The sequence below is a fragment of the Nipponia nippon genome, unplaced genomic scaffold (assembly GCF_047370975.1).
Source record: "Nipponia nippon isolate SJK-2023a ecotype South Korea unplaced genomic scaffold, ASM4737097v1 scaffold_38, whole genome shotgun sequence".
Lineage (NCBI taxonomy): Eukaryota > Metazoa > Chordata > Aves > Pelecaniformes > Threskiornithidae > Nipponia > Nipponia nippon.
This window is the reverse complement of record NW_028262356.1, coordinates 2289432-2311621: the sequence shown is the minus strand read 5'-3', so window position 1 is coordinate 2311621 and position 22190 is coordinate 2289432. Positions and strand designations below refer to the sequence as shown.

Here is a 22190-nt window from a genome sequence, read left to right as displayed (position 1 = left end):
GGGAGGGGCGGGGGGAGGGGCGGGGGGAGGGGCGTGGCGGGGGGAGGGGCGTGGCCCCCGTAAGGGTTCAAATCGCGCACACGGACGCCCGGGTTCCCCCCAAAAGCGAGGGAGGGGGTCGAAAGGTGGGAGGGGGTTGGGGGGATGGGGGTGGGGGATGGGGGGGGGTGGGGGAGGGGGTGAGGATTTCCCCCTCCCCCCCCCCCAACTCCTGGCTGCCCCTCCCCTCCCCCCCCCGCCGCCGCTGCCACATCTGGAGGGAGACATCTGGACGGCGGCGGGGTGGGGGGGGGGGGGCGGGAAAGGGGGGGGGGGGGGGGGGGGGGGGGGGGGTCTCGCTCACCCCACACCTCCCCTCCCCCCCCCCAGGTCCCGCCATGAGCTTCCTCCTCTTGGCCGTCACCGCCCTCCACGTCCTCGTCCTCCTCCTCCTCTTCGTCGCCACCCTGGATAAGGTAGGGGCACCCCCGACCCACAGCGGGACCCACAGCGGGACCCATAGCGGGACCCATAGCGGGGGATCCGGGCAGCCAGGACCCATAGCGGGACCCACAGCGGGACCCATAGCGGGGGATGTAGGCAGCTGAGACCCATAGCGGGACCCATAGCGGGACCCATAACGGGACCCATAGCGGGGGATCTGGACAGCCAGGACCCACAGCGGGACCCATAGCGGGGGATGTAGGCAGCCAGGACCCACAGCGGGACCCACAGCGGGGGATGTAGGCAGCTGAGACCCATAGCGGGACCCACAGCGGGACCCATAGCGGGGCCCATAACGGGACCCATAGCGGGGGATCTGGGCAGCCAGGACCCATAGCGGGACCCATAGCGGGACCCACAGCGGGACCCATAACGGGACCCATAGCAGGGGATGTAGGCAGCCAGGACCCATAGCGGGACCCACAGTGGGACCCACAGCAGGGGATCTGGGCAGCTGAGACCCATAGCGGGACCCATAGCGGGGGATGTAGGCAGCCAGGACCCATAGCGGGACCCATAGCGGGACCCACAGCGGGACCCATAGCGGGGAATCTAGGTGGCTGAGACCCATAGTGGGACCCACAGCGGGACCCACAGCAGGGGACCCAGGCATCCGAGCCCCATAGATCCCCCCGCAGCGGGGGACCCAGGCATCTCAGCCCCACGGCGTGCCCCACGGCGCGCCCCACGCGTGCCCCGTCCCCCCGCAGGCGTGGTGGGTGCTGCCGGACGCGGAGACGCTGAACCTCTGGTACGACTGCGTCTTCCAGAACAGCACCCGCGGCTGGGTCTGCGCCAGCGTCGCCGACACCCGTGAGGAGCCGTGGGGCGCGCGGGGGGCGGCGGGGGGCGCCCGGCACCCACGGGGGGGACGGGGGAGATGTGGGGCGCGGGGGGCGCACGGCACCTATGGGGGATGTGGGGACGTGGGGCACCTGTGGGGCACCCGTGGGGCACCCATGGGGCACATGTGGGGCACATATGGGGACACCCAGCACCCGTGGGGCACATATGGGGCACCCGTGGGGCACCCATGGGGCACATGTGGGGCACATATGGGGACACCCAGCACCCGTGGGTCACATATGGGGCACCCATGGGGCACCCAGCCCCCATGGGGCACCCATGGGGCACATGTGGGTCACCCAGCACCCATGGGCCACCCATGGGGCACATATGGGGACACCCAGCACCCGTGGGTCACATATGGGGCACCCATGGGGCACACGTGGGTCACCCAGCACCCATGGGCCACCCATGGGGCACATATGGGGCACATATGGGGACACCCAGCCCCTGTGGGGCACCTGTGGGGCACCTGTGGGGCACCCATGGGGCACATGTGGGTCACCCAGCACCCATGGGCCACCCATGGGGCACATGTGGGGACACCCAGCACCCATGGGCCACCCATGGGTCACATATGGGGACACCCAGCACCCGTGGGTCGCATATGGGGCACCCATGGGGCACACGTGGGGTCACCCGGCCCCTGTGGGGCAGCCGTGGGGCGCGTGTGGGGCGCGCGTGGGGCAGCCGTGGGGCTGACGCCGGTCTCCCCCAGCCGGGCTGCGGGCGGTGCAGGGGCTGATGGTGGGCGCCCTCCTCCTCTCCAGCGGCGCCTTCGCCCTCTTCCTCTGGCAGCTGCAGGCGGGGCCCCGCGGGCGCCTCTTCGCCGCCTCGGGGGGCACCCAGCTCCTGGCAGGTGGGTGCACCCCCGCCCCCACCCCACCCCCGGGGCCCCCCAAACCCCCTCCCCCCAACCCCCTGGGTCCCCCCCCCCCAAATCCCTGGGTCCCCCCAAATCCTTGGGTCCCCCCAAATCTCTGGGTCCCCACCCCCACCCCTGGGTCCCTTCTGGGGATCCCCCGCCCCCCTGGCGGCCCCCCAAACCCCCGGGTCCCCCCCAAATCCATGGGTGCCCCCCAAACCCCCGGGTCCCCTCCCTCCGCCCCTGGGTCCCCCCCAAATCCCCGGGTGCCCCCCAACTCCTTGGGCCCCCCCCAAATCCCTGGGTCCCCACCCCCACCCCTGGGTCCCTTCTGGGGATCCCCTGCACCCCTGGGTGCCCCCCAACCCCCTGGGTCCCCCCCAAATCCATGGGTGCCCCCCAAATCCCCGGGTGCCCCCCAAATCCTTGGGTCCCCCCAAATCCCTGGGTCCCCACCCCCACCCCTGGGTCCCTTCTGGGGATCCCCCGCACCCCTGGGTGCCCCCCAACCCCTGGGTCCCCCCAAATCCATGGGTGCCCCCCAAACCCCCTGGGTCCCCCCCCCCCCCGCACCCCTGGGTCCCCCCAAACCCCTGCGTCCCCACCCTGGGTGCCCCCCCCGTCTCCTGGGGCCCCCCCAAACCCCTGGGTCCCCACCCCCACCCCTGAGCCCCCCAAACCCCCGCGCCCCCCCCCCCCCCCCCCCCGCCCCCGGCGCCCCCTGACGCGGGCGCGTCGCAGGGCTGGCGGCGCTGGCGGGGGCGGGGCTGTACGCGGCGCAGGGTGGGCGCCCGCCCGGGGGCGGCTTCGGCCATTGCTTCGTCCTGGCCTGGCTCGGCGGCCCCCTCGCCCTGGCCAGCGGCGTCACCTACCTCCACCTGCGCAAGCGGGACTGACCCCGCCCCCGCCCCGCCCCGCCCCGCCACGCCCTGCCCCGCCGCCACGCCCCGCCGCCACGCCCCGCCGGGGCCGACGACATCGTCGACGGCATCGAAACGGCCGGTGACGTCACCAACGGGGCCGGCGTGGCCAACGGCATCATCAACGGCGCCGACGTGGCCAATGACATCATCAACAGGGCCGGCGCGGCCAACGACATCGCCGGCGGCACCAACGTGGCCACTGACATCATGAACAGGGCCAGCATGGCCAATGACATCGCCAACGGCATCACAATGGCCAATGACATCGCCAACAGCACCGACGTGGCCGATGACATCACCAACAGGGCCAGCATGGCCAATGACATCACCAACAGCATCAGAATGGCCAATGACATCATCAACGGCAGCGGTGGGGCCAATGACATCGCCAACAGAGCCGGCATGGCCAATGACATCACCAACGGCACCAATGTGGCCAGTGACATCATCAACAGGGCCAGCGTGGCCAATGACATTGCCAATGGGATCAAAATGGCCAATGACATCATCAACAGCACCGATGTGGCCGATGACATCGCCAACAGGGCCAGCGTGGCCAATGGCATCGCCAGCGGCACCAACATGGCCAATGACATCATCAAGAGCACCAGTGGGGCCAATGACATCACTGATGCCGCCAATGTGCTCAATGACATCATCAACAGGGCCAGCGTCACCAATGACATCACCAACGGCACCAACGTGGCCAATGACATCACCAACAGGGCCAGCATGGCCAATGACATCACCAACGGCACCAACGTGGCCAATGACATCACCAACAGCATCAGAATGGCCAATGACATCATCAACGGCAGCGGTGGGGCCAATGACATCACTGATGCCACCAACGTGCTCAATGACATCATCAACAGGGCCAGCGTCACCAATGACATCACCAACGGCACCAGTGTGGCCGATGACATCACCAATGCTGCCAACCTGCTCAGTGACATCGTCCATGACATCACCAATGTCACCAGCACAGCCAACGGCACAATCAATGGCACCAGCACAGCCAATGACATCACCAACAGGGCCAATGACATCACCAGCATGGCCACCAGCATCACCGGTGACACCAGCACAGCTGATGACATCACCGACGCCATCAGCAAAGCCACTGAGGCGGTCGCCAGCCCCCGCCCCCAAACCGCACCAGCACAGCGCAGGCAGGATGACGTCACAGCGCAGGCAGGATGATGTCACAGCGACTGCAGCACGGCCCAGCTGCAAGGCTGTGATGTCACCACTCGGCCGGGATGTCGTGATGTCACCCTGCCGTGGCTGTGATGTCACCCTGATGTGGTTATGATGTCCCCCTGCTGTGTTTGTGATGTCACCCTGCCGCGGCTGTGATGTCACCGCCGTGCAGCCCTGTGACGCCGCTGTGCGGGGGTGACGTCGGGGGCCGGGTGTGATGTCATAGCCGCGTGTGATGTCATCAGCTGGTCCGCTTCCCCCCTCCCCCCCCCACCCCCCCCCGCCTCCGCCTGGAGGAATAAAAGCCGGATGCCCCAGGGCATTGTGGGTAATCCAGGGGCTGCCCCAGGGCATTGTGGGTACCGGGGGTGCCCCGGGGCATTGTGGGTACTGGGGGGTACCGGGGCTGCCCCAGGGCATTGTGGGTAATCCAGGGGGTGCCCCAGGGCATTGTGGGTACCGGGGGTGCCCCGGGGCATTGTGGGTAATCCAGGGGGTGCCCCAGGGCATTGTGGGTACCGGGGCTGCCCCAGGGCATTGTGGGTAGCAGAAGCAGAGCCAGGCTGCAGCGGGGCCCCCCCTTTATTGCTGTTGCCCCCCCCCCCCCCCCAGACGCCGGGGGCCCCGCGGGGCTCAGGGGGGGCCGGGGGCGCCCCGGGGGAGGGGGGGGGGGGGGGGGGGCCCCCCCCCCGGGGCGGGGGGGGGGTGGGGGTCCCCCCCCAGGCCCCGCAGGCGGCCGCAGGCCCTGCGCGCCGGGAAGGCCAAGGGGAGGCCGAAGCGGCGCCGCAGCCAGGCCTCCACCTCCGCCTGCAGCCGGGCCTCGGCCTCCGCCGCCGGCACCGCCGGGCCTGCGGGGAGCGGAGGGCGTCCGTGGGGGCCGCCACCCCCAGCGACCCCCCAGGGACCCCCCCCAGGGGCCCGCCAGCACCCCCAGGACCCCCAGCGACCCCCCCAGGGACCCCCCCAGGGGCCCCCCAGCACCCCCAGGACCCCCAGCGACCCCCCAGGGACCCCCCAGGGGCCCCCCAGCACCCCCAGGACCCCCAGCGACCCCCCCAGGGACCCCCAGCACCCCCTGGACCCCCAGCGACCCCCCAGGCGCCCCCCAGCACCCCCAGGGTCCCCCCAGCACCCCCTGGACCCCCAGCGACCCCCCAGGGACCCCGCCAGGGGCCCGCCAGCACCCCCAGGGACCCCCCAGCACCGCCTGGACCCTCAGCGACCCCCCCCAGGGGCCCCCCAGCACCCCCAGGACCCCCAGCGACCCCCCCAGGGACCCCCCAGCACCCCCAGGGACCCCCCAGCACCCCCTGGACCCCCAGCGACCCCCCAGGGACCCCCCAGGGGCCCCCCAGGGACCCCCCCCAGGGACCCCCCAGCACCCCCAGGGACCCCCCAGCACCCCCAGGACCCCCAGCGACCCCCCGGGGACCCCCCAGGGGCCCCCCAGCACCCCCAGGACCCCCAGCGACCCCCCCAGGGACCCCCCAGGACCCTCAATGGGACCCCCAGCGACCCCCCCAGTGACCCCCAGCACCCCCCCAAGGACCCCCCAGGGACCCCCAGCACCCCCTGAGGGACCCCCAGCGACCCCCCAAGGACCCCCCAGGACCCCAGGGACCCCCCAGTGACCCCCAGGACCCCCGCAAGGACCCCCGGACCCCCCTAGGGACCCCCCAGGGACCCCCCAGCACCCCCAGGACCCCCCGCACCCCCCAGGGCCCTCCCAGTCCCCAGTGTCCCCCCCCCAGCCACTGTGTCCCCCCATGTCCCCAATACCCCACGTCCCCCCCCCATCTCCCCGTGTCCCCCCATGTCCCTGTGACCCCCGTGTCCCTCTGTCCCCCCATCTCCTCCCACGTCCCCATGTCCCCCCCATGTCCCCACGTCCCCCCATGTCCCCGTGTCCCCTGTGTCCCCCCGTCCCCCCCTGTGTCCCCCATCATCCCCCATGTCCCCTGTGTCCCCATCCCCCCGTGTCCCCCTGTCCTCCATCTCCTCCCATGTCCCCCCCGTCCCCATGTCCCCACTCCCCCCGTGTCCCCCCATGTCCCCCTGTCCCCCCATGTCCCCACACCCCCCCATGTCCCCCTGTCCCCCCATGTCCCCCCCTGTCCCCCCATGTCCCCACACCCCCCCATGTCCCCCCTGCCCCCCGTCCCCCCCATGTCCCCGTGTCCCCCCATGTCCCCCCCCGTCCCCCCATGTCCCCACACCCCCCCCATGTCCCTGTGTCCCCCCCGTCCCCCCCTGTCCCCCCACACCCCCCCGTCCCCCCCGTCCCCCCCTGTCCCCATGTCCCCCCCCGTCCCCATGTCCCCATGTCCCCCCGTGTCCCCATGTCCCCACACCCCCCCGTGTCCCCCCATGTCCCCCTGTCCCCCCATGTCCCCCCTGTCCCCCCATGTCCCCACACCCCCCCATGTCGCCCCCTGCCCCCCCGTCCCCCCCATGTCCCTGTGTCCCCCCATGTCCCCATGTCCCCACAGCCCCCCATGTCCCCCCTGTCCCCCCCATGTCCCCGTGTCCCCCCCGTCCCCCCATGTCCCCACACCCCCCCCATGTCCCTGTGTCCCCCCCGTCCCCCCATGTCCCCCCCTGTCCCCCCCGTCCCCCCATGTCCCCGTGTCCCCCCATGTCCCCATGTCCCCACAGCCCCCCTGTCCCCCCCTGTCCCCCCCTGTCCCCGTGTCCCCCCCGTCCCCACCCCGGCAGCGCGGCAGGAAGGTGTGCGCCAGCAGCGCTTCCTTGGTGGCCTCATCCTGCGCCCGCCGCGTCAGCGCGGCCACCAGCTCCCCGTGCTGCGCCGTGCCCCGCCGGTACCGGCTGCGCGCCAGCTCCAGCGCCGCCGCCTCCCGCCGCCGGGCGAAGGCCTGCGGGCACCGCGCCGGCTCGCACGCCCTCGCACGCCCTCGCACGCCCGCGCACGCCCTCGCCTCGCACGGGCCTCGCACGCCCTCGCACGCCCGCACACGCCCGCACACGCCCTCGCACGCCCTCGCCTCGCACGCCCTCGCACGCCCTCACACACCCTCGCCTCGCACGGGCCTCGCACGCCCTCGCACGCCCGCGCACACCCTCGCCTCGCACGCCCTCGCACGCCCTCGCACGCCCTCACACACCCTCACCTCGCACGCCCTCGCACGCCCGCGCACGCCCTCGCCTCGCACGGGGCTCACACGCCCTCGCACACCCTCACACACCCTCGCACGCCCTCGCCTCGCACGGGCCTTGCACGCCCGCGCACGCCCTCGCACACCCTCGCCTCGCATGGGCCTCGCACGACCTCGCACGCCCGCGCACGCCCTCGCACGCCCTCGCCTCGCACGGGCCTCGCACGACCTCACCTCGCACGGGCCTCGCACGCCCTCGCACGCCCTCACACACCCTCACCTTGCACGGGCCTCGCACGCCCTTGCACACCCTCGCACGCCCTCGCACGCCTGCGCACGCCCTCGCCTCGCACGGGCCTTGTCACGCCCTTGCACACCCTCGCCTCGCACGGGGCTCGCACGCCCTCGCACACCCTCACACACCCTCGCACGCCCTCGCCTCACATGGGCCTCGCACGCCCTCGCACGCCCTCGCACGCCCGCGCACGCCCTCGCCTCGCACGGGGCTCGCACGCCCGTGCACGCCCTCGCACGCCCGCGCCTCGCACGGGCCTCGCACGCCCTCGCACGCCCTCGCACGCCCGCGCACGCCCTCGCACGCCCGCGCCTCGCACGGGCCTCGCACGCCCTCGCATGCCCTCGCACGCCCTCGCCTCGCACGGGCCTCGCACGCCCTCGCACGCCCTCGCACGCCCTCGCCTCGCACGGGCCTCGCACGCCCTCGCACACCCGCGCACGCCCTCGCACGCCCGCACACGCCCGCGCACGCCCTCGCACGCCCTCGCACGCCCTCTCCTCGCACGGGCCTCGCACGCCCTCGCACGCCCGCGCACGCCCGCGCACACCCTCGCCTCGCACGGGCCTTGTCACGCCCTTGCACACCCTCGCCTCGCACGGGGCTCGCACGCCCTCGCACACCCTCACACACCCTCGCACGCCCTCGCCTCACATGGGCCTCGCACGCCCTCGCACGCCCTCGCACGCCCGCGCACGCCCTCGCCTCGCACGGGGCTCGCACGCCCTCGCACGCCCTCGCACGCCCTCGCACGCCCGCGCACGCCCGCGCATGCCCTCGCACGCCCTCGCCTCGCACGGGCCTCGCACGCCCTCGCACGCCCGCACACGCCCGCGCACGCCCTCGCACGCCCTCGCACGCCCTCGCCTCGCACGGGCCTCGCACGCCCTCGCACGCCCTCGCACGCCCTCGCACGCCCGCACACGCCCGCGCACGCCCTCGCACGCCCTCACCTCGCACAGGCCTCGCACGCCCTCGCACGCCCTCGCACGCCCTCGCCTCGCACGGGCCTCGCACGCCCTCGCATGCCCGCGCACGCCCTCGCACGCCCTCGCACGCCCTCGCACGCCCGCGCACGCCCGCGCATGCCCTCGCACGCCCTCGCCTCGCACGGGCCTCGCACGCCCTCGCACGCCCGCACACGCCCGCGCACGCCCTCGCACGCCCTCGCACGCCCTCGCCTCGCACGGGCCTCGCACGCCCGCGCACGCCCGCGCACGCCCGCGCACGCCCTCGCCTCGCACGGGCCTTGTCACGCCCTTGCACACCCTCGCTTCGCACGGGGCTCGCACGGGGCTCGCACGCCCTCGCACACCCTCGCCTCGCACGGGGCTCGCACGCCCTTGCACGCCCTCGCCTCGCACGCCCTCGCACGCCCTCACACACCATCGCCTCGCACGGGCCTCGCACGCCCTTGCACGCCCTCACACGCCCTTGCACGCCCTCGCCTCGCATGGGCCTCGCACGGGCCTTGCACGCCCTCGCACGCCCTCACACGCCCTCGCACGCCCTCGCCTCGCACGGGCCTCGCACGGGCCTTGCACGCCCTCGCACACTCTTGCACACCCTTGCAGGGGCCTTGCACGCACACAGCCTCACATGCACCTCGCACGCCCTCGCACGGGCCTTGCACGGCCTCACATGCACCCCCCCCCGGTAGCCCCCTCCCCACCCCAGTAGCCCCCCCTCCCCTTGCCCAGTAGCCCCCTCCTCCCCCAGTAGCCCCCCCCCCCAAGTAGTTCCCGCCCCCTAGTAGCCCCCTCCCCACCCCAGTAGCCCCCCTCCCCCCAGTAGCCCCCCCGGTAGCCCCCCCCAGTAGTTCCTCCCCCCAGTAGCCCCCCGGTAGCCCCCCCAGTAGTTCCCCCCCCCCCCCAGTAGCCCCCTCCCTACCCCAGTAGCCCCCCTTCCCCTTGCCCAGTAGCCCCCCTCCCCCCAGTAGCCCCCCCGGTAGCCCCCCCCCAGTAGTTTCCCCCACCCCACCCCAGTAGCCCCCCCTCCCCTCGCCCAGTAGCCCACCTACCCCCCAGTAGCCCCCCCGGTTACCCCCCCCCAGTAGTTCCCCCCCCAGTAGCCCCCTCCCCCCCCCAGTAGCCCCCGCCTCCCCTCGCCCAGTAGCCCCCCCAGTCTCCGCCCTCCCCCCAGTCCCCCCCCAGTAGACCCCTCCCCACCCCAGTAGCCCCCCTCCCCTCGCCCAGTAGCCCACCTCCCACCCCAGTAGCCCCCTCCCCACCCCAGTAGCCCCCCTCTCCCCTTGCCCAGTAGCTCCCCTCCCCCCAGTAGCCCCCCCCCCAGTAGTTCCCCCCCAGTAGCCCCCTCCCCCCCGGTAGCCCCCGCCTCCCCTCGCCCAGTAGCCCACCTCCCACCCCAGTAGCCCCCTCCCCCCAGTAGCCCCCGCCTCCCCTCGCCCAGTAGCCCACCTCCCACCCCAGTAGCCCCCTCCCCCCCGGTAGCCCCCGCCTCCCCTCGCCCAGTAGCCCACCTCCCACCCCAGTAGCCCCCTCCCCCCCAGTAGCCCCCCCCACCCCTCGCCCAGTAGCCCACCTCCCACCCCAGTAGCCCCCTCCCCACCCCAGTAGCCCCCCCACCTTTGCTCCCCGCAGGCCGACGGCGGCCCCGAGGCCGAGGAGGAGGATGGTGGCTCCCACCTTGAGGTCGGCCATCAGCCCCAGCCCCAGGTTGAGGAAGATGAAGGTGGCCCAGGCCGCCAGCCCCAGGTGCAGGCGGGCGCGCGTCAGCCCGGGGGTCCGCACGCGCCCGCGCCCCAGCAGCAGCTCCAGGGCCTCCAGCGGCACCTCCCTGAAGGCCGCCAGCTCCAGCCCCGCGCCCCGCGGCCGAGCCACCACCACCACCCGCCGGAAGTACCGCCTGCGGGGGACCCCCGGGATGGCACCCCGACACACGGACGCCCCGCAGCCCCAGCACCCCAGCTCCCAGCACCCCGACACACGGACACCCCACAGCCCCAGCACCCCCAGCACCCCCAGCACCCCAACACACGGACACCCCGCAGCCCCAGCACCCCAGCTCCCAGCACCCCCAGCACCCCGACACATGGACGCCCCGCAGCCCCAGCACCCCCAGCACCCCAACACACAGACACCCCACAGCCCCAGCACCCCAAACCCCAGCACCCCTAAATCCCAGCACCCCGACACACGGACACCCCGCAGCCCCAGCACCCCAGCTCCCAGCACCCCCAGCACCCCAGGTCCCAGCACCCCAAACCCTGGCACCCAGCACCCCCAGACCCCGGCACCCCAACCCCTCCCTGAAGGCCGCCAGCTCCAGCCCCGCGCCCCGCAGCCGAGCCACCACCACCACCCGCCGGAAGTACCGCCTGCGGGGGACCCCCGGGATGGCACCCCGACACACGGACACCCCGCACCCCCAGCACCCCGACACACGGACACCCCGCAGCCCCAGCACCCCAGCTCCCAGCACCCCCAGCACCCCAACACACGGACACCCCGCAGCCCCAGCACCCCGACACACGGACACCCCGCAGCCCCAGCACCCCAGCTCCCAGCACCCCCAGCACCCCGACACACGGACACCCCGCAGCCCCAGCACCCCAGCTCCCAGCACCCCCAGCACCCCAGGTCCCAGCACCCCAAACCCTGGCACCCAGCACCCCCAGACCCCGGCACCCCAACCCCTCCCTGAAGGCCGCCAGCTCCAGCCCCGCGCCCCGCGGCCGAGCCACCACCACCACCCGCCGGAAGTACCGCCTGCGGGGGACCCCCGGGATGGCACCCCGACACACGGACGCCCCGCAGCCCCAGCACCCCAGCTCCCAGCACCCCGACACACGGACACCCCACAGCCCCAGCACCCCCAGCACCCCCAGCACCCCAACACACGGACACCCCGCAGCCCCAGCACCCCAGCTCCCAGCACCCCCAGCACCCCGACACACGGACACCCCGCAGCCCCAGCACCCCAGCTCCCAGCACCCCCAGCACCCCGACACACAGACACCCCACAGCCCCAGCACCCCAAACCCCAGCACCCCTAAATCCCAGCACCCCGACACACGGACACCCCGCAGCCCCAGCACCCCAGCTCCCAGCACCCCCAGCACCCCAGGTCCCAGCACCCCAAACCCTGGCACCCAGCACCCCCAGACCCCGGCACCCCAACCCCTCCCTGAAGGCCGCCAGCTCCAGCCCCGCGCCCCGCAGCCGAGCCACCACCACCACCCGCCGGAAGTACCGCCTGCGGGGGACCCCCGGGATGGCACCCCGACACACGGACACCCCGCACCCCCAGCACCCCGACACACGGACACCCCGCAGCCCCAGCACCCCAGCTCCCAGCACCCCCAGCACCCCAACACACGGACACCCCGCAGCCCCAGCACCCCGACACACGGACACCCCGCAGCCCCAGCACCCCAGCTCCCAGCACCCCCAGCACCCCGACACACGGACACCCCGCAGCCCCAGCACCCCAGCTCCCAGCACCCCCAGCACCCCAGGTCCCAGCACCCCAAACCCTGGCACCCAGCACCCCCAGACCCCGGCACCCCAACCCCTCCCTGAAGGCCGCCAGCTCCAGCCCCGCGCCCCGCGGCCGAGCCACCACCACCACCCGCCGGAAGTACCGCCTGCGGGGGACCCCCGGGATGGCACCCCGACACACGGACACCCCGCAGCCCCAGCACCCCGACACACGGACGCCCCGCAGCCCCAGCACCCCAGCTCCCAGCACCCCCAGCACCCCAGGTCCCAGCACCCCAAAGCCCCCAGCACCCCTAAATCCCAGCACCCCGACACACGGACACCCCGCAGCCCCAGCACCCCAGCTCCCAGCACCCCCAGCACCCCGACACACGGACACCCCGCAGCCCCAGCACCCCAGCTCCCAGCACCCCCAGCACCCCGACACACGGACACCCCGCAGCCCCAGCACCCCCAGCTCCCAGCACCCCCAGCACCCCGACACACGGACACCCCGCAGCCCCAGCACCCCAGCTCCCAGCACCCCCAGCACCCCAGGTCCCAGCACCCCAAACCCTGGCACCCAGCACCCCCAGACCCCCGCCCCCCCACCCCTCCCTGAAGGCCGCCAGCTCCAGCCCCGCGCCCCGCGGCCGAGCCACCACCACCACCCGCCGGAAGTACCGCCTGCGGGGGACCCCCGGGATGGCACCCCGACACACGGACACCCCGCACCCCCAGCACCCCGACACACGGACGCCCCGCAGCCCCAGCACCCCAGCTCCCAGCACCCCCAGCACCCCGACACACAGACACCCCACAGCCCCAGCACCCCAGGTCCCAGCACCCCAAACCCAGCACCCCCAACCCCCCCACCCCCCAACCCCGGCACCCAGCACCCCAACCCCAGCACCCCAAAGCATTGCACACCCAAAGCCCAGCACCCAGCACCCCCTATGCCCCCCCCCGCTATGGGACCCCCAGCCCCATCACCCCCCCGCTATGGGCCCCCCACTCCCCTATGGGACCCCCCGCTATGGGACCCCCTCCAGGGGACCCCCCCATGGGACCCCCCATCTCCCTATGGGCCCCCCCCATGGGACCCCCACCCCCATGGGACCCCCCCCGCTATGGGACCCCCCATCTCCCTATGGGCCCCCCCATGGGACCCCTCACCCCCATGGGACCCCCACCCCCATGGGACCCCCCATCTCCCTATGGGACCCCCACCCCCATGGGACCCCCCATCTCCCTATGGGCCCCCCCCATGGGACCCCCACCCCCATGGGACCCCCATCCCTATGCCCCCCCCCCCCAGTCCCCCCAGTGCCCCCCACTGGCCTGTGTGGGGCCGGGGAGGGGCGGCCGTAGGGCCAGCGGCGGGGGGCGGGGAGGGTGTGGGGCAGGGGCCCCACCCGCTGCCCCAGCGCCCAGAACTGGATCTCCTCGTACTCCTCCAGCCGCACCGACACCTGCGGGGGGGGGCACTGGGAGCACTGGGAGGGCACTGGGGGGCACTGGGAGCACTGGGGGGGGGCACTGGGAGCACTGGGGGGCACTGGGGGGAATGGGAGGGCACTGGGAGCGCTGGGGGGGAACTGGGGGGCACTAGGAGGGCACTGGGGGGTACTGGGAGGCACTGGGAGCACTGGAAGGGCACTGGGGGGGTACTGGGAAGGACTGGGGGGCCACTGGGAGGCACTGAGAGGGCACTAGGGGCACTGGGAAGGACTGGGGGGCCACTGAGAGGCACTGAGGGGGCACTGGGGGGTACTGGGAAGGACTGGGGGCCCACTGGGAGGGCACTGGGAGGCACTGAGAGCGCACTGGGAGGGTACTGGGAAGGACTGGGGGGCCACTGAGAGGCACTGGGAGGGCACTGGGAAGCACTGAGAGGGCACTGGGGGGTACTGGGAAGGACTGGGGGGCCACTGAGAAGGACTGGGGGGCCACTGGGAGGGCACTGAGAGGCACTGGGAGGGCACTGGGGAGTACTGGGAAGGACTGGGGGGCCACTGGGAGACACTGGGGGGCACTGGGAGGCTGGGCTGGGGCTGGGGGGCCCAGGGGTGCCAGGATGGGGCTCCAAGAGGGGTGCCCCCCCATAGCCCCCCCAGCCCCTGCAATCCCCCATAGCCCCCCCGCCATGGGCCCCCCAGCCCCACCCCCACCCCCCAAGCCCCCCGGACCCCCCCACCCCCCATGGCCCCCCCAGCCCCCCACCCACCTGCACCTCGTCCTGCGGGTGCTGCACCAGGAGGGCGAAGGCGATGGCGGCCTCGGGCAAGCGCTGGAAGTTGGCCTCGGCCAGCAGCGGGGCCAGCGCGGCCACCACCCGCCGCTCCCGCCGGCCCCCCGGGGAACCCCCCGGGGAACCCCCCGACTCCCCGGGGTCCCCCGTGTCCCGGTCGGGGTCGATGGGGCCGTACAGCGCCTGCGGGGGGAGAGGGGGCTGCCCCATAGCACCCAGTGCCGCCCCATAGCACCCAGTGCTGCCCCATAGCACCCAGTGCCGCCCCACAGCACCCAGTGCCGCCCCATAGCACCCAGTGCCGCCCCATAGCACCTAATGGCACCCCATAGCACCCAGTGCTGCCCCATAGCACCCAGTGCCGCCCCATAGCACCTAATGGCACCCCATAGCACCCAGTGCCGCCCCATAGCACCTAATGGCACCCCATGGAACCCAGTGCCGCCCCATAGCACCCAGTGCCGCCCCATAGCACCTAATGGCACCCCATGGCACCCAGTGCTGCCCCATAGCACCCAGTGCCGCCCCATAGCACCCAGTGCCGCCCCATGGCACCTAATGGCACCCTGCAGGTGCAGGCGGTGGCACAGTGCGGGGGTGCGGTGCGGGGTACAGGCGGGGTTCGGGGGTACCTGGAGGTGCAGGTGCAGGCGGTGGCACAGTGCGGGGGTGCGGTGCGGGGTACAGGCGGGGTTCGGGGGTACCTGGAGGTGCAGGTGCAGGCGGTGGTAGCGGGGGTGCGGTGTGGGGTACAGGCAGGGTTCGGGGGTACCTGGAGGTGCAGGTGCAGGCGGTGGCACAGTGCGGGGGTGCGGTGCGGGGTACAGGCGGGGTTCGGGGGTACCTGGAGGTGCAGGTGCAGGCGGTGGCACAGTGCGGGGGTGCGGTGCGGGGTACAGGCGGGGTTCGGGGGTACCTGGAGGTGCAGGTGCAGGCGGTGGCACAGTGCGGGGGTGCGGTGCAGGGTACAGGCGGGGTTCGGGGGTACCTGGAGGTGCAGGTGCAGGCGGTGGTAGCGGGGGTGTGGTGCGGGGTACAGGCGGGGTTCAGGGGTACCTGGAGGTGCAGGTGCAGGCGGTGGTAGCGGGGGTGCGGTGTGGGGTACAGGCAGGGTTCGGGGGTACCTGGAGGTGCAGGTGCAGGCGGTGGCACAGTGCGGGGGTGCGGTGCGGGGTACAGGCGGGGTTCGGGGGTACCTGGAGGTGCAGGTGCAGGCGGTGGTAGCGGGGGTGTGGTGCGGGGTACAGGCGGGGTTCAGGGGTACCTGGAGGTGCAGGTGCAGGCGGTGGTAGCGGGGGTGCGGTGTGGGGTACAGGCGGGGTTCGGGGGTACCTGGAGGTGCAGGTGCAGGCGGTGGCACAGTGCGGGGGTGCGGTGCGGGGTACAGGCGGGGTTCGGGGGTACCTGGAGGTGCAGGTGCAGGCGGTGGTAGCGGGGGTGCAGGGCCTGGTCCAGGCGGGCGGCGAAGGCCAGGAAGGCGGCGCGGGCGGGGCCGGAGGCGTGGAACTCCTGGGGGTCACGGGGTCACGGGGGGTCAGGGGGGTCACGGGGGGTCCCCCCATGTCCCCACGTCCCTTCCATGTCCCCGTGTCCCCCTGTCCCCAAGAAGATGGGGGTCCCCATGTCCCTGTGTCCCCCAATGTCCCCCTGTCCACCACATCCCCCCGTCCCCGTGTCCCCATGTCCCCCACGTCACCCCCTGTCCCCCATGTCCCCCCCATGTCGCCCGTGTCCCTTGTGTCCCCCCTGTCCCCCCGTGTCCCCTTGTCCCCTGTGTCCCCCCATGTCCCCCTGTGTCCCCCCATCTCCAACAAGATGGAGGCCCCTCTGTCCCCGTGTCCCCCCATCTCCCCCGTGTCCCCCTGTCCCCCATGTCCCCCCGTGTCCCCATGTCCCCCCCATGGCCCCGTGTCCCCCACATCCCCCCTGTCCCCCATGTCCCCCAATGTCCCCTGTGTCCCCATGTCCTCCCATGTCCCCATGTCCCCTGTGTCCCCGTTGTCCCCAAAAGATGGGGGTCCCCATGTCCCCCCATGTCCCCGTGTCCCCATGTCCCTGTGTCCCCTCTGTCCCCAAGATGAAGGCCCCTCTGTCCCCATGTCCCCCCACCTCCCCTGTGTCCCCCTGTCCCCCATGTCCCCATGTCCCCTGCGTCCCCCATGTCCCCGTTGTCCCCAAGAAGATGGGGGTCCCTCTGTCCCCCCACCTCCCCTGTGTCCCCCTGTCCCCTGTGTCCCCATGTCCCCCCATGTCCCCATGTCCCCTGTGTCCCCCTGTCCCCCCATGTCCCCCTGTCCCCCAATGTCCCCCTGTCCCCCATGTCCCCATGTCCCCCCATGTCCCCTGCGTCCCCTGTGTCCCCCTGTCCCCAAGAAGATGGGGGTCCCTGTGTCCCCCCATGCCCCCATGTCCCTGTGTCCCCCCATCTCCCCTGTGTCCCCATGTCCCCCGTGTCCCCTCCATGTCCCCATGTCCCCCCATGTCCCCTGTGTCCCCCATGTCCCCGTGTCCCCATTGTCCCCAAGATGGGGGTCCCCATGTCCCCTCCATGTCCCCCCTGTCCCCATTGTCCCCAAGAAGATGGGGGTCCCTGTGTCCCCCCCTGCCCCTGTGTCCTCTGTGTCCCCCCCGCCCCCCCGTGCCCCCCCGTGTCCCCCCGGTGTCACCGTCAGCAGGAGATGCTGCAGCTGCTCCCGGGAGAGGGGGACGAAGGTGTCCCTGAACTGCTGCTCCCAGCCCGGTGGCACCTCGGGGTGACGCCGCCCCCGCGCCCGGGCCACCGCCGCCACCAGCGAGGCCATCGAGGTCACCGAGGCCACCGAGGCCACCGGCCACGAGGCCGCCGGCCACGAGGCCGCCATCGCCGCACGCCCGGCACGCAGCATCCTGCGGCGGACGCGGGTGGCGGGGTGGTGGCACCGGGGGACGGCGGCACGTGGCGGCGCGCCGCGCCCGCGGCACGTGGCCGGGTCACCCGAGACGTCACCCGCCGCGTCCCCGTCGCACGCGCGTGTGCGCGCAGGCGTGCGGGAGGGGGCCCGGGTGCAATGCGGGGTGCAGAGGGTGCAACACGGGGTGCAACGCGGGGTGCAGAGGGTGCAACGCGGGGTGCAGAGGGTGCAATGCGGGGTGCAACACGGGGTGCAGAGGGTGCAATGCGGGGTGCAGAGGGTGCAACGCGGGGTGCAACGCGGGGTGCAGAGGGTGCAATGCGGGGTGCAGAGGGTGCAAGACGGGATGCAACACGGGGTGCAGAGGGTGCAATGCGAGGTGCAGAGGGTGCAATGCAGGGTGCAACACGGGGTGCAGAGGGTGCAACAGGGGGTGCAACACGGGGTGCAATGCGGGGTGCAATGCGGGGTGCAGTGGGGTGCAACGCTGGGTGCAATGCGGGGTGCAGAAAGTGCAAGGCAGGGTGCAACACGGGGTGCAACGTGGAGTGCAGAGGGTGCAATGCGGGGTGCAGAGGGTGCAACACGGGGTGCAACGCGGGGTGCAGAGGGTGCAATGCGGGGTGCAGAGGGTGCAACACGGGGTGCAACACGGGGTGCAGAGGGTGCAATGCGGGGTGCAGAGGGTGCAACGCGGGGTGCAATGCGGGGTGCAGAGGGTGCAATGCGGGGTGCAGAGGGTGCAATGCAGGGTGCAACACGGGGTGCAGAGGGTGCAATGCAGGGTGCAGAGGGTGCAATGCAGGGTGCAACGCTGGGTGCAATGCGGGGTGCAATGCGGGGTGCAGTGGGGTGCAATGCCAGGTGCCACACGGGGTGCAGAGGGTGCAATGCGGGGTGCAGAGGGTGCAACGCAGGGTGCAACACTGGGTGCAATGCGGGGTGCAATGCGGGGTGCAATGTGGGGTGCAACGCCGGGTGCAATGCGGGGTGCAGAAAGTGCAAGGCAGGGTGCAACACGGGGTGCAATGTGGTGCAGCGGGGTGCAGTGCCGGGTGCAGAGGGTGCCACGCAGGGTGCAACGCTGGGTGCAACGCTGGGTGCGCTGGGTGCGCTGTGGTGTGCAACGAGGGGTGCACTGGGTGCAACACGGGGTGCAACGCCGGGTGCAGGGGGTGCAATTGGGGGTGCAATAGGGGGTGCAGGGGTGCAATGCACGTTGTAACGCAGGGTGCAATGGGGTGCAGGGGCATTCGGGGGGTGCAGTGGGGTTAGCGGGGTGCAGGGGGTGCAATGGGGGGTGCAATGCAAGGTGCAATAGGGGGTTTAAGGGTGCGATGCACATTGCAATGCAGGGTGCAGTGCGGGGTGCAACTGGGAGTGCAGGGGGGTGCAATTGGGGTACAGGGGGTGCAATAGGGGGTGCAATGTGGGTGCAATGCGGGTGCAGGGGTGCAATGCAGTGCAAGGGGGTGCAGTGGGGGGTGCAGGGGTGCAATGGGGGTGCAGGGGGGTGCAATAGGGGTGCAAGGGGTGCAATGCAGGGTGCAATTCAGTGCAAGGGGGTGCAATAGAGGGTGCAGGGGTGCGATGCCGTGCAGTGGGGGTGCAGTGGGGGTGCAATGGGGGGCGCAGGGGTGCAATGGGGGTGCAGGGGGGTGCAATGGGGGTGCAGGGGGTGCAATGCAGGGTGCAATTCAGCGCAAGGGGGTGCAACAGAGGGTGCAGGGGTGCAGTGGGGGTGCAGTGGGGGTGCAGTGGGGGTGCAGGGGTGCAGGGGTGCAGTGGGGGTGCAGTGGGGGTGCAGGGGTGCAGTGGGGGTGCAGCGGGGGTGCAGGGGTGCAGCGGGGGTGCAGCGGCCCGGCCCCGCCCCCGCCCTGACCTGCCGCCCGCCGCTGACATTGACACGGCGCGTGCGCCCCCGCGGGCCACGCCCCCTCCCCGCGCGCCTGCGCCGCGGGCGGGAAAGCGCCGGCCCCGCCCCGCCGCCAAGGGCGGGAAGGGAAAAGGCGGGAAAGCGGCGCTGAGGGGAGCGGCCCGCGGCCTCCGACCCGACCCCCCCCCCCCCCACCCGGCCTCCGCCTCCCGGAGCCCCCCCGGGCCCCGGCGTGGGGCTGCGGAACGGTGGGTGGCGGCCCCGGGGTCCCGGCGTGGCGGGGGCTCGGCCCCGGGGTCCTCTCGTGGGGGGGCTCGGCTCCGTCCCTCACCTCAGCCCCGGGGTCCTGTCATGGCGGGGGCTTGGCCCCATCTCTTACCTCAGCCCTGGCTCCTGTCATGGCGGGGGCTCAGCCCCGTCCCTCACCTCAGCCCTGGCTCCTGTCATGGCGGGGGCTTGGCCCCATCTCTTACCTCAGCCCCGGGGTCCTGCCATGGTGGTGGGCTCCACGCCATCCCTCACCTGAGCTCTGGCTCCTGTCATGGCGGGGGCTCAGCCCCGTCCCTCACCTCAGCCCTGGCTCCTGTCATGGCGGGGGCTTGGCCCCATCTCTTACCTCAGCCCCGGGGTCCTGCCATGGTGGTGGGCTCCACGCCATCCCTCACCTGAGCTCTGGCTCCTGTCATGGCGGGGGCTCAGCCCCATCCCTCACCCCAGCCCTGGCTCCTGTCATGGCGGGGGCTCTCCCCCGTCCCCTCACCCCTCTCCCCCGTCCCCTCTCCCCAGCCCCGGGGCCCCGCCATGGCGGGGGCTCACCCCCCTCTCTCCCCTTAACCCCGGGGCCCTGCCACGGGGGGTCCCCGTCCCCCTGGGGAGGGTCCCCGTCGTCCCCCCGCGTCCCCGCGGGCAGCGCCCGGCCGCCAGCCGAGCGCCCGGCCACGGCTCCTGCCCGCGGCCACGGCTCCTGCCCGCTGGCGTGACCCGCGGGCAGGAGCCGTCTGCTGCCGCGGGGGTGATTAACGGCAGGCTCGTTAGGCCGTGAAGCCGAGAGGGTTGAGAGAGTTCTCGGGGCTGGAGAGCGGCTGAGAACCGGCGCTGGCGGTGAGCGGCGCGGGGGAACCCCCGCCTTCCGAAACCCCTCCGAGAGGAGCCGAGGCGCGGCCCAGGCTTAGTCTCAGCCTTGGGCACCGGTTTCTGTCTAAGGGAAGAGATATAAAGAGTGAGGAAGACCCTCCTGAGTCCCGGGGTTCAGAAAGGACCCCCCTGCTTCCTAAACCCCTGATGGAGCTTAGGCCCAGGCTTAGTCTCAGCCTTGGGCACCGGTTTCTGTCTAAAAAAAGAAATATAAAGAGTGAGGAAGACCCTCCTGAGTCCCGGGGTTCAGAAAGGACCCCCCTGCTTCCTAAACCCCTGATGGAGCTTAGGCCCGGTCTTAGTCTCAGCCTTGGGCAACAGCTTATGTCTAAAGGGAGAAATATAAAGAGTGAGGAAGCCTCCCGTCGAGTCCTGGGGTTCAGAAAGGACCCCCTTGATTTTTAAACTCCTGTTGGAGCTTAGGCCCAGGCTTAGTCTCAGCCTTGGGCACCGGTTTCTGTCTAAAAAAAGAAATATAAGAGTGAGGAAGCCTCCCATCAAGTTCCAGGGTACAGAAAGGACCCCCCTGCTTCCTAAACCCCTGATGGAGCTTAAGCCCGGTCTTAGTCTCAGCCTTGGGCACCGGTTTCTGTCTAAAGGGAGAAATATAAAGAGTGAGGAAGCCTCCCGTCGAGTCCTGGGGTTCAGAAAGGACCCCCCTGCTTCCTAAACCCCTGATGGAGCTTAGGCCCAGGCTTAGTCTCAGCCTTGGGCACCGGTTTCTGTCTAAAAAAAGAAATATAAAGAGTGAGGAAGACCCTCCTGAGTCCCGGGGTACAGAAAGGACCCCCCTGCTTCCTAAACCCCTGATGGAGCTTAGGCCCAGGCTTAGTCTCAGCCTTGGGCACCGGTTTCTGTCTAAGGGATCGCGTGCGCGTGGCCGTTGACCAGAGCCGACGGAGAGGGTCGTCAGGCGCCGGAACGGGGTGCCCAGGGAGGTGGTCGCGTCCCCGTCCCTGGAGGTGTTCAACGCGGCGCTGAGGGGTGTGGTTTAGCGGTGGACGTGGTAGTTTTAGCTTAACAGTCGGACTCGATCTTCAAGGTCCTTTCCAACCTGAGCGATTCTGGGATCCTCTGATTCGTTAGCCCCCTAACGAGCCGCGGGGTGCAGAGGGCGCACCCCCCGACACGGCGTCACCTCCGCAGGTCCCGCTCGTCCTCACCGGCCCCCCGGCGTTGCGACGGTGGTTGTCACCCGCACGGTGAGTCACCCGCCAGCCCCCCCAGTCTGGGGGTCCCCCCCTCAGCCCCTGGCACAGAGAAAATGGCCTTTTCTGCCCCAAAATGGCTCCCGAGGCCTGGGAAGAGCAGCGGGGGGAGGGGGGGGGGTGTCTCCTGCCCCATAGCTGCCCCCCAAATCTGCCCGGGGTGTGGGGGGGTGGCCCCGCCCCAATTGGCCCCGCCCCACCGGGGGGCGGGGCTAAAGGAGGAACCCAGGCATCTGGGCTGCTGTGCTGGGGGGGGTGGGGGGTGGGGCTCTGGGGGTGTTTGAGGGGGTTTCTGGGGGTTGTTTTGGGAGCCTCTGGGGTAACTGGGGGCTGTTTGGGGGGTGTAGGGGTGTTGTGGGGGGACTAGGGGTGTTTGGGGGGCTCTGGGGGGTGTTGGGGGGACTAGGTGTGTTTGGGGGTCTCTTGGGGTGTTTAAGGGAGTGTTGGGGGGGCTAGGGGTGTTTGGGGGTCTCTGGGGGGTGTTTAAGTCGCTGGGGGTCTCGGGGGGTGTTTGGGGGGTCTGGAGGTGTTGGGGGGACTAGGGGTGTTTGGGGGGTCTCTGGGGTGTGTTTGGGGGGTCTCTGGGGGGTGTTTAAGGGGCTGGGGGTGTCCGGGGGTGGTGGTGGGGGTCTCGGGGTCTGTCGGGCTGTAGCGACCCGCTTT

General features: G+C 72.0%; 2 protein-coding genes across 2 annotated transcripts; one reads left to right on the top strand and one right to left on the bottom strand.

Moving 5' to 3' along the window:
- The first annotated feature begins 377 nt into the window (after positions 1-377).
- Positions 378-4621, top strand: LOC148053716 (uncharacterized). Its single transcript, XM_087772951.1, has 4 exons — positions 378-455; positions 1194-1296; positions 2068-2188; positions 3273-4621. Exons 1-4 carry the CDS (start codon positions 378-380, stop codon positions 4318-4320), a joined length of 1350 nt encoding a protein of 449 aa, XP_087629077.1. The 3' UTR covers positions 4321-4621.
- TMEM143 (transmembrane protein 143) lies at positions 4479-19228 on the bottom strand. Its single transcript, XM_087772950.1, has 14 exons — positions 19192-19228; positions 17085-17304; positions 15823-15927; positions 14395-14601; positions 13509-13639; positions 12780-12854; positions 12260-12334; positions 11869-11943; positions 11382-11456; positions 10969-11065; positions 10314-10655; positions 7028-7193; positions 5017-5168; positions 4479-4610 (listed from the first exon to the last, which is right to left on the bottom strand). The coding sequence occupies exons 1-14, from the start codon at positions 19209-19211 to the stop codon at positions 4479-4481; spliced, it is 1872 nt and encodes a 623-aa protein (XP_087629076.1). The 5' UTR covers positions 19212-19228.
- Positions 19229-22190: the final 2962 nt, after the last annotated feature.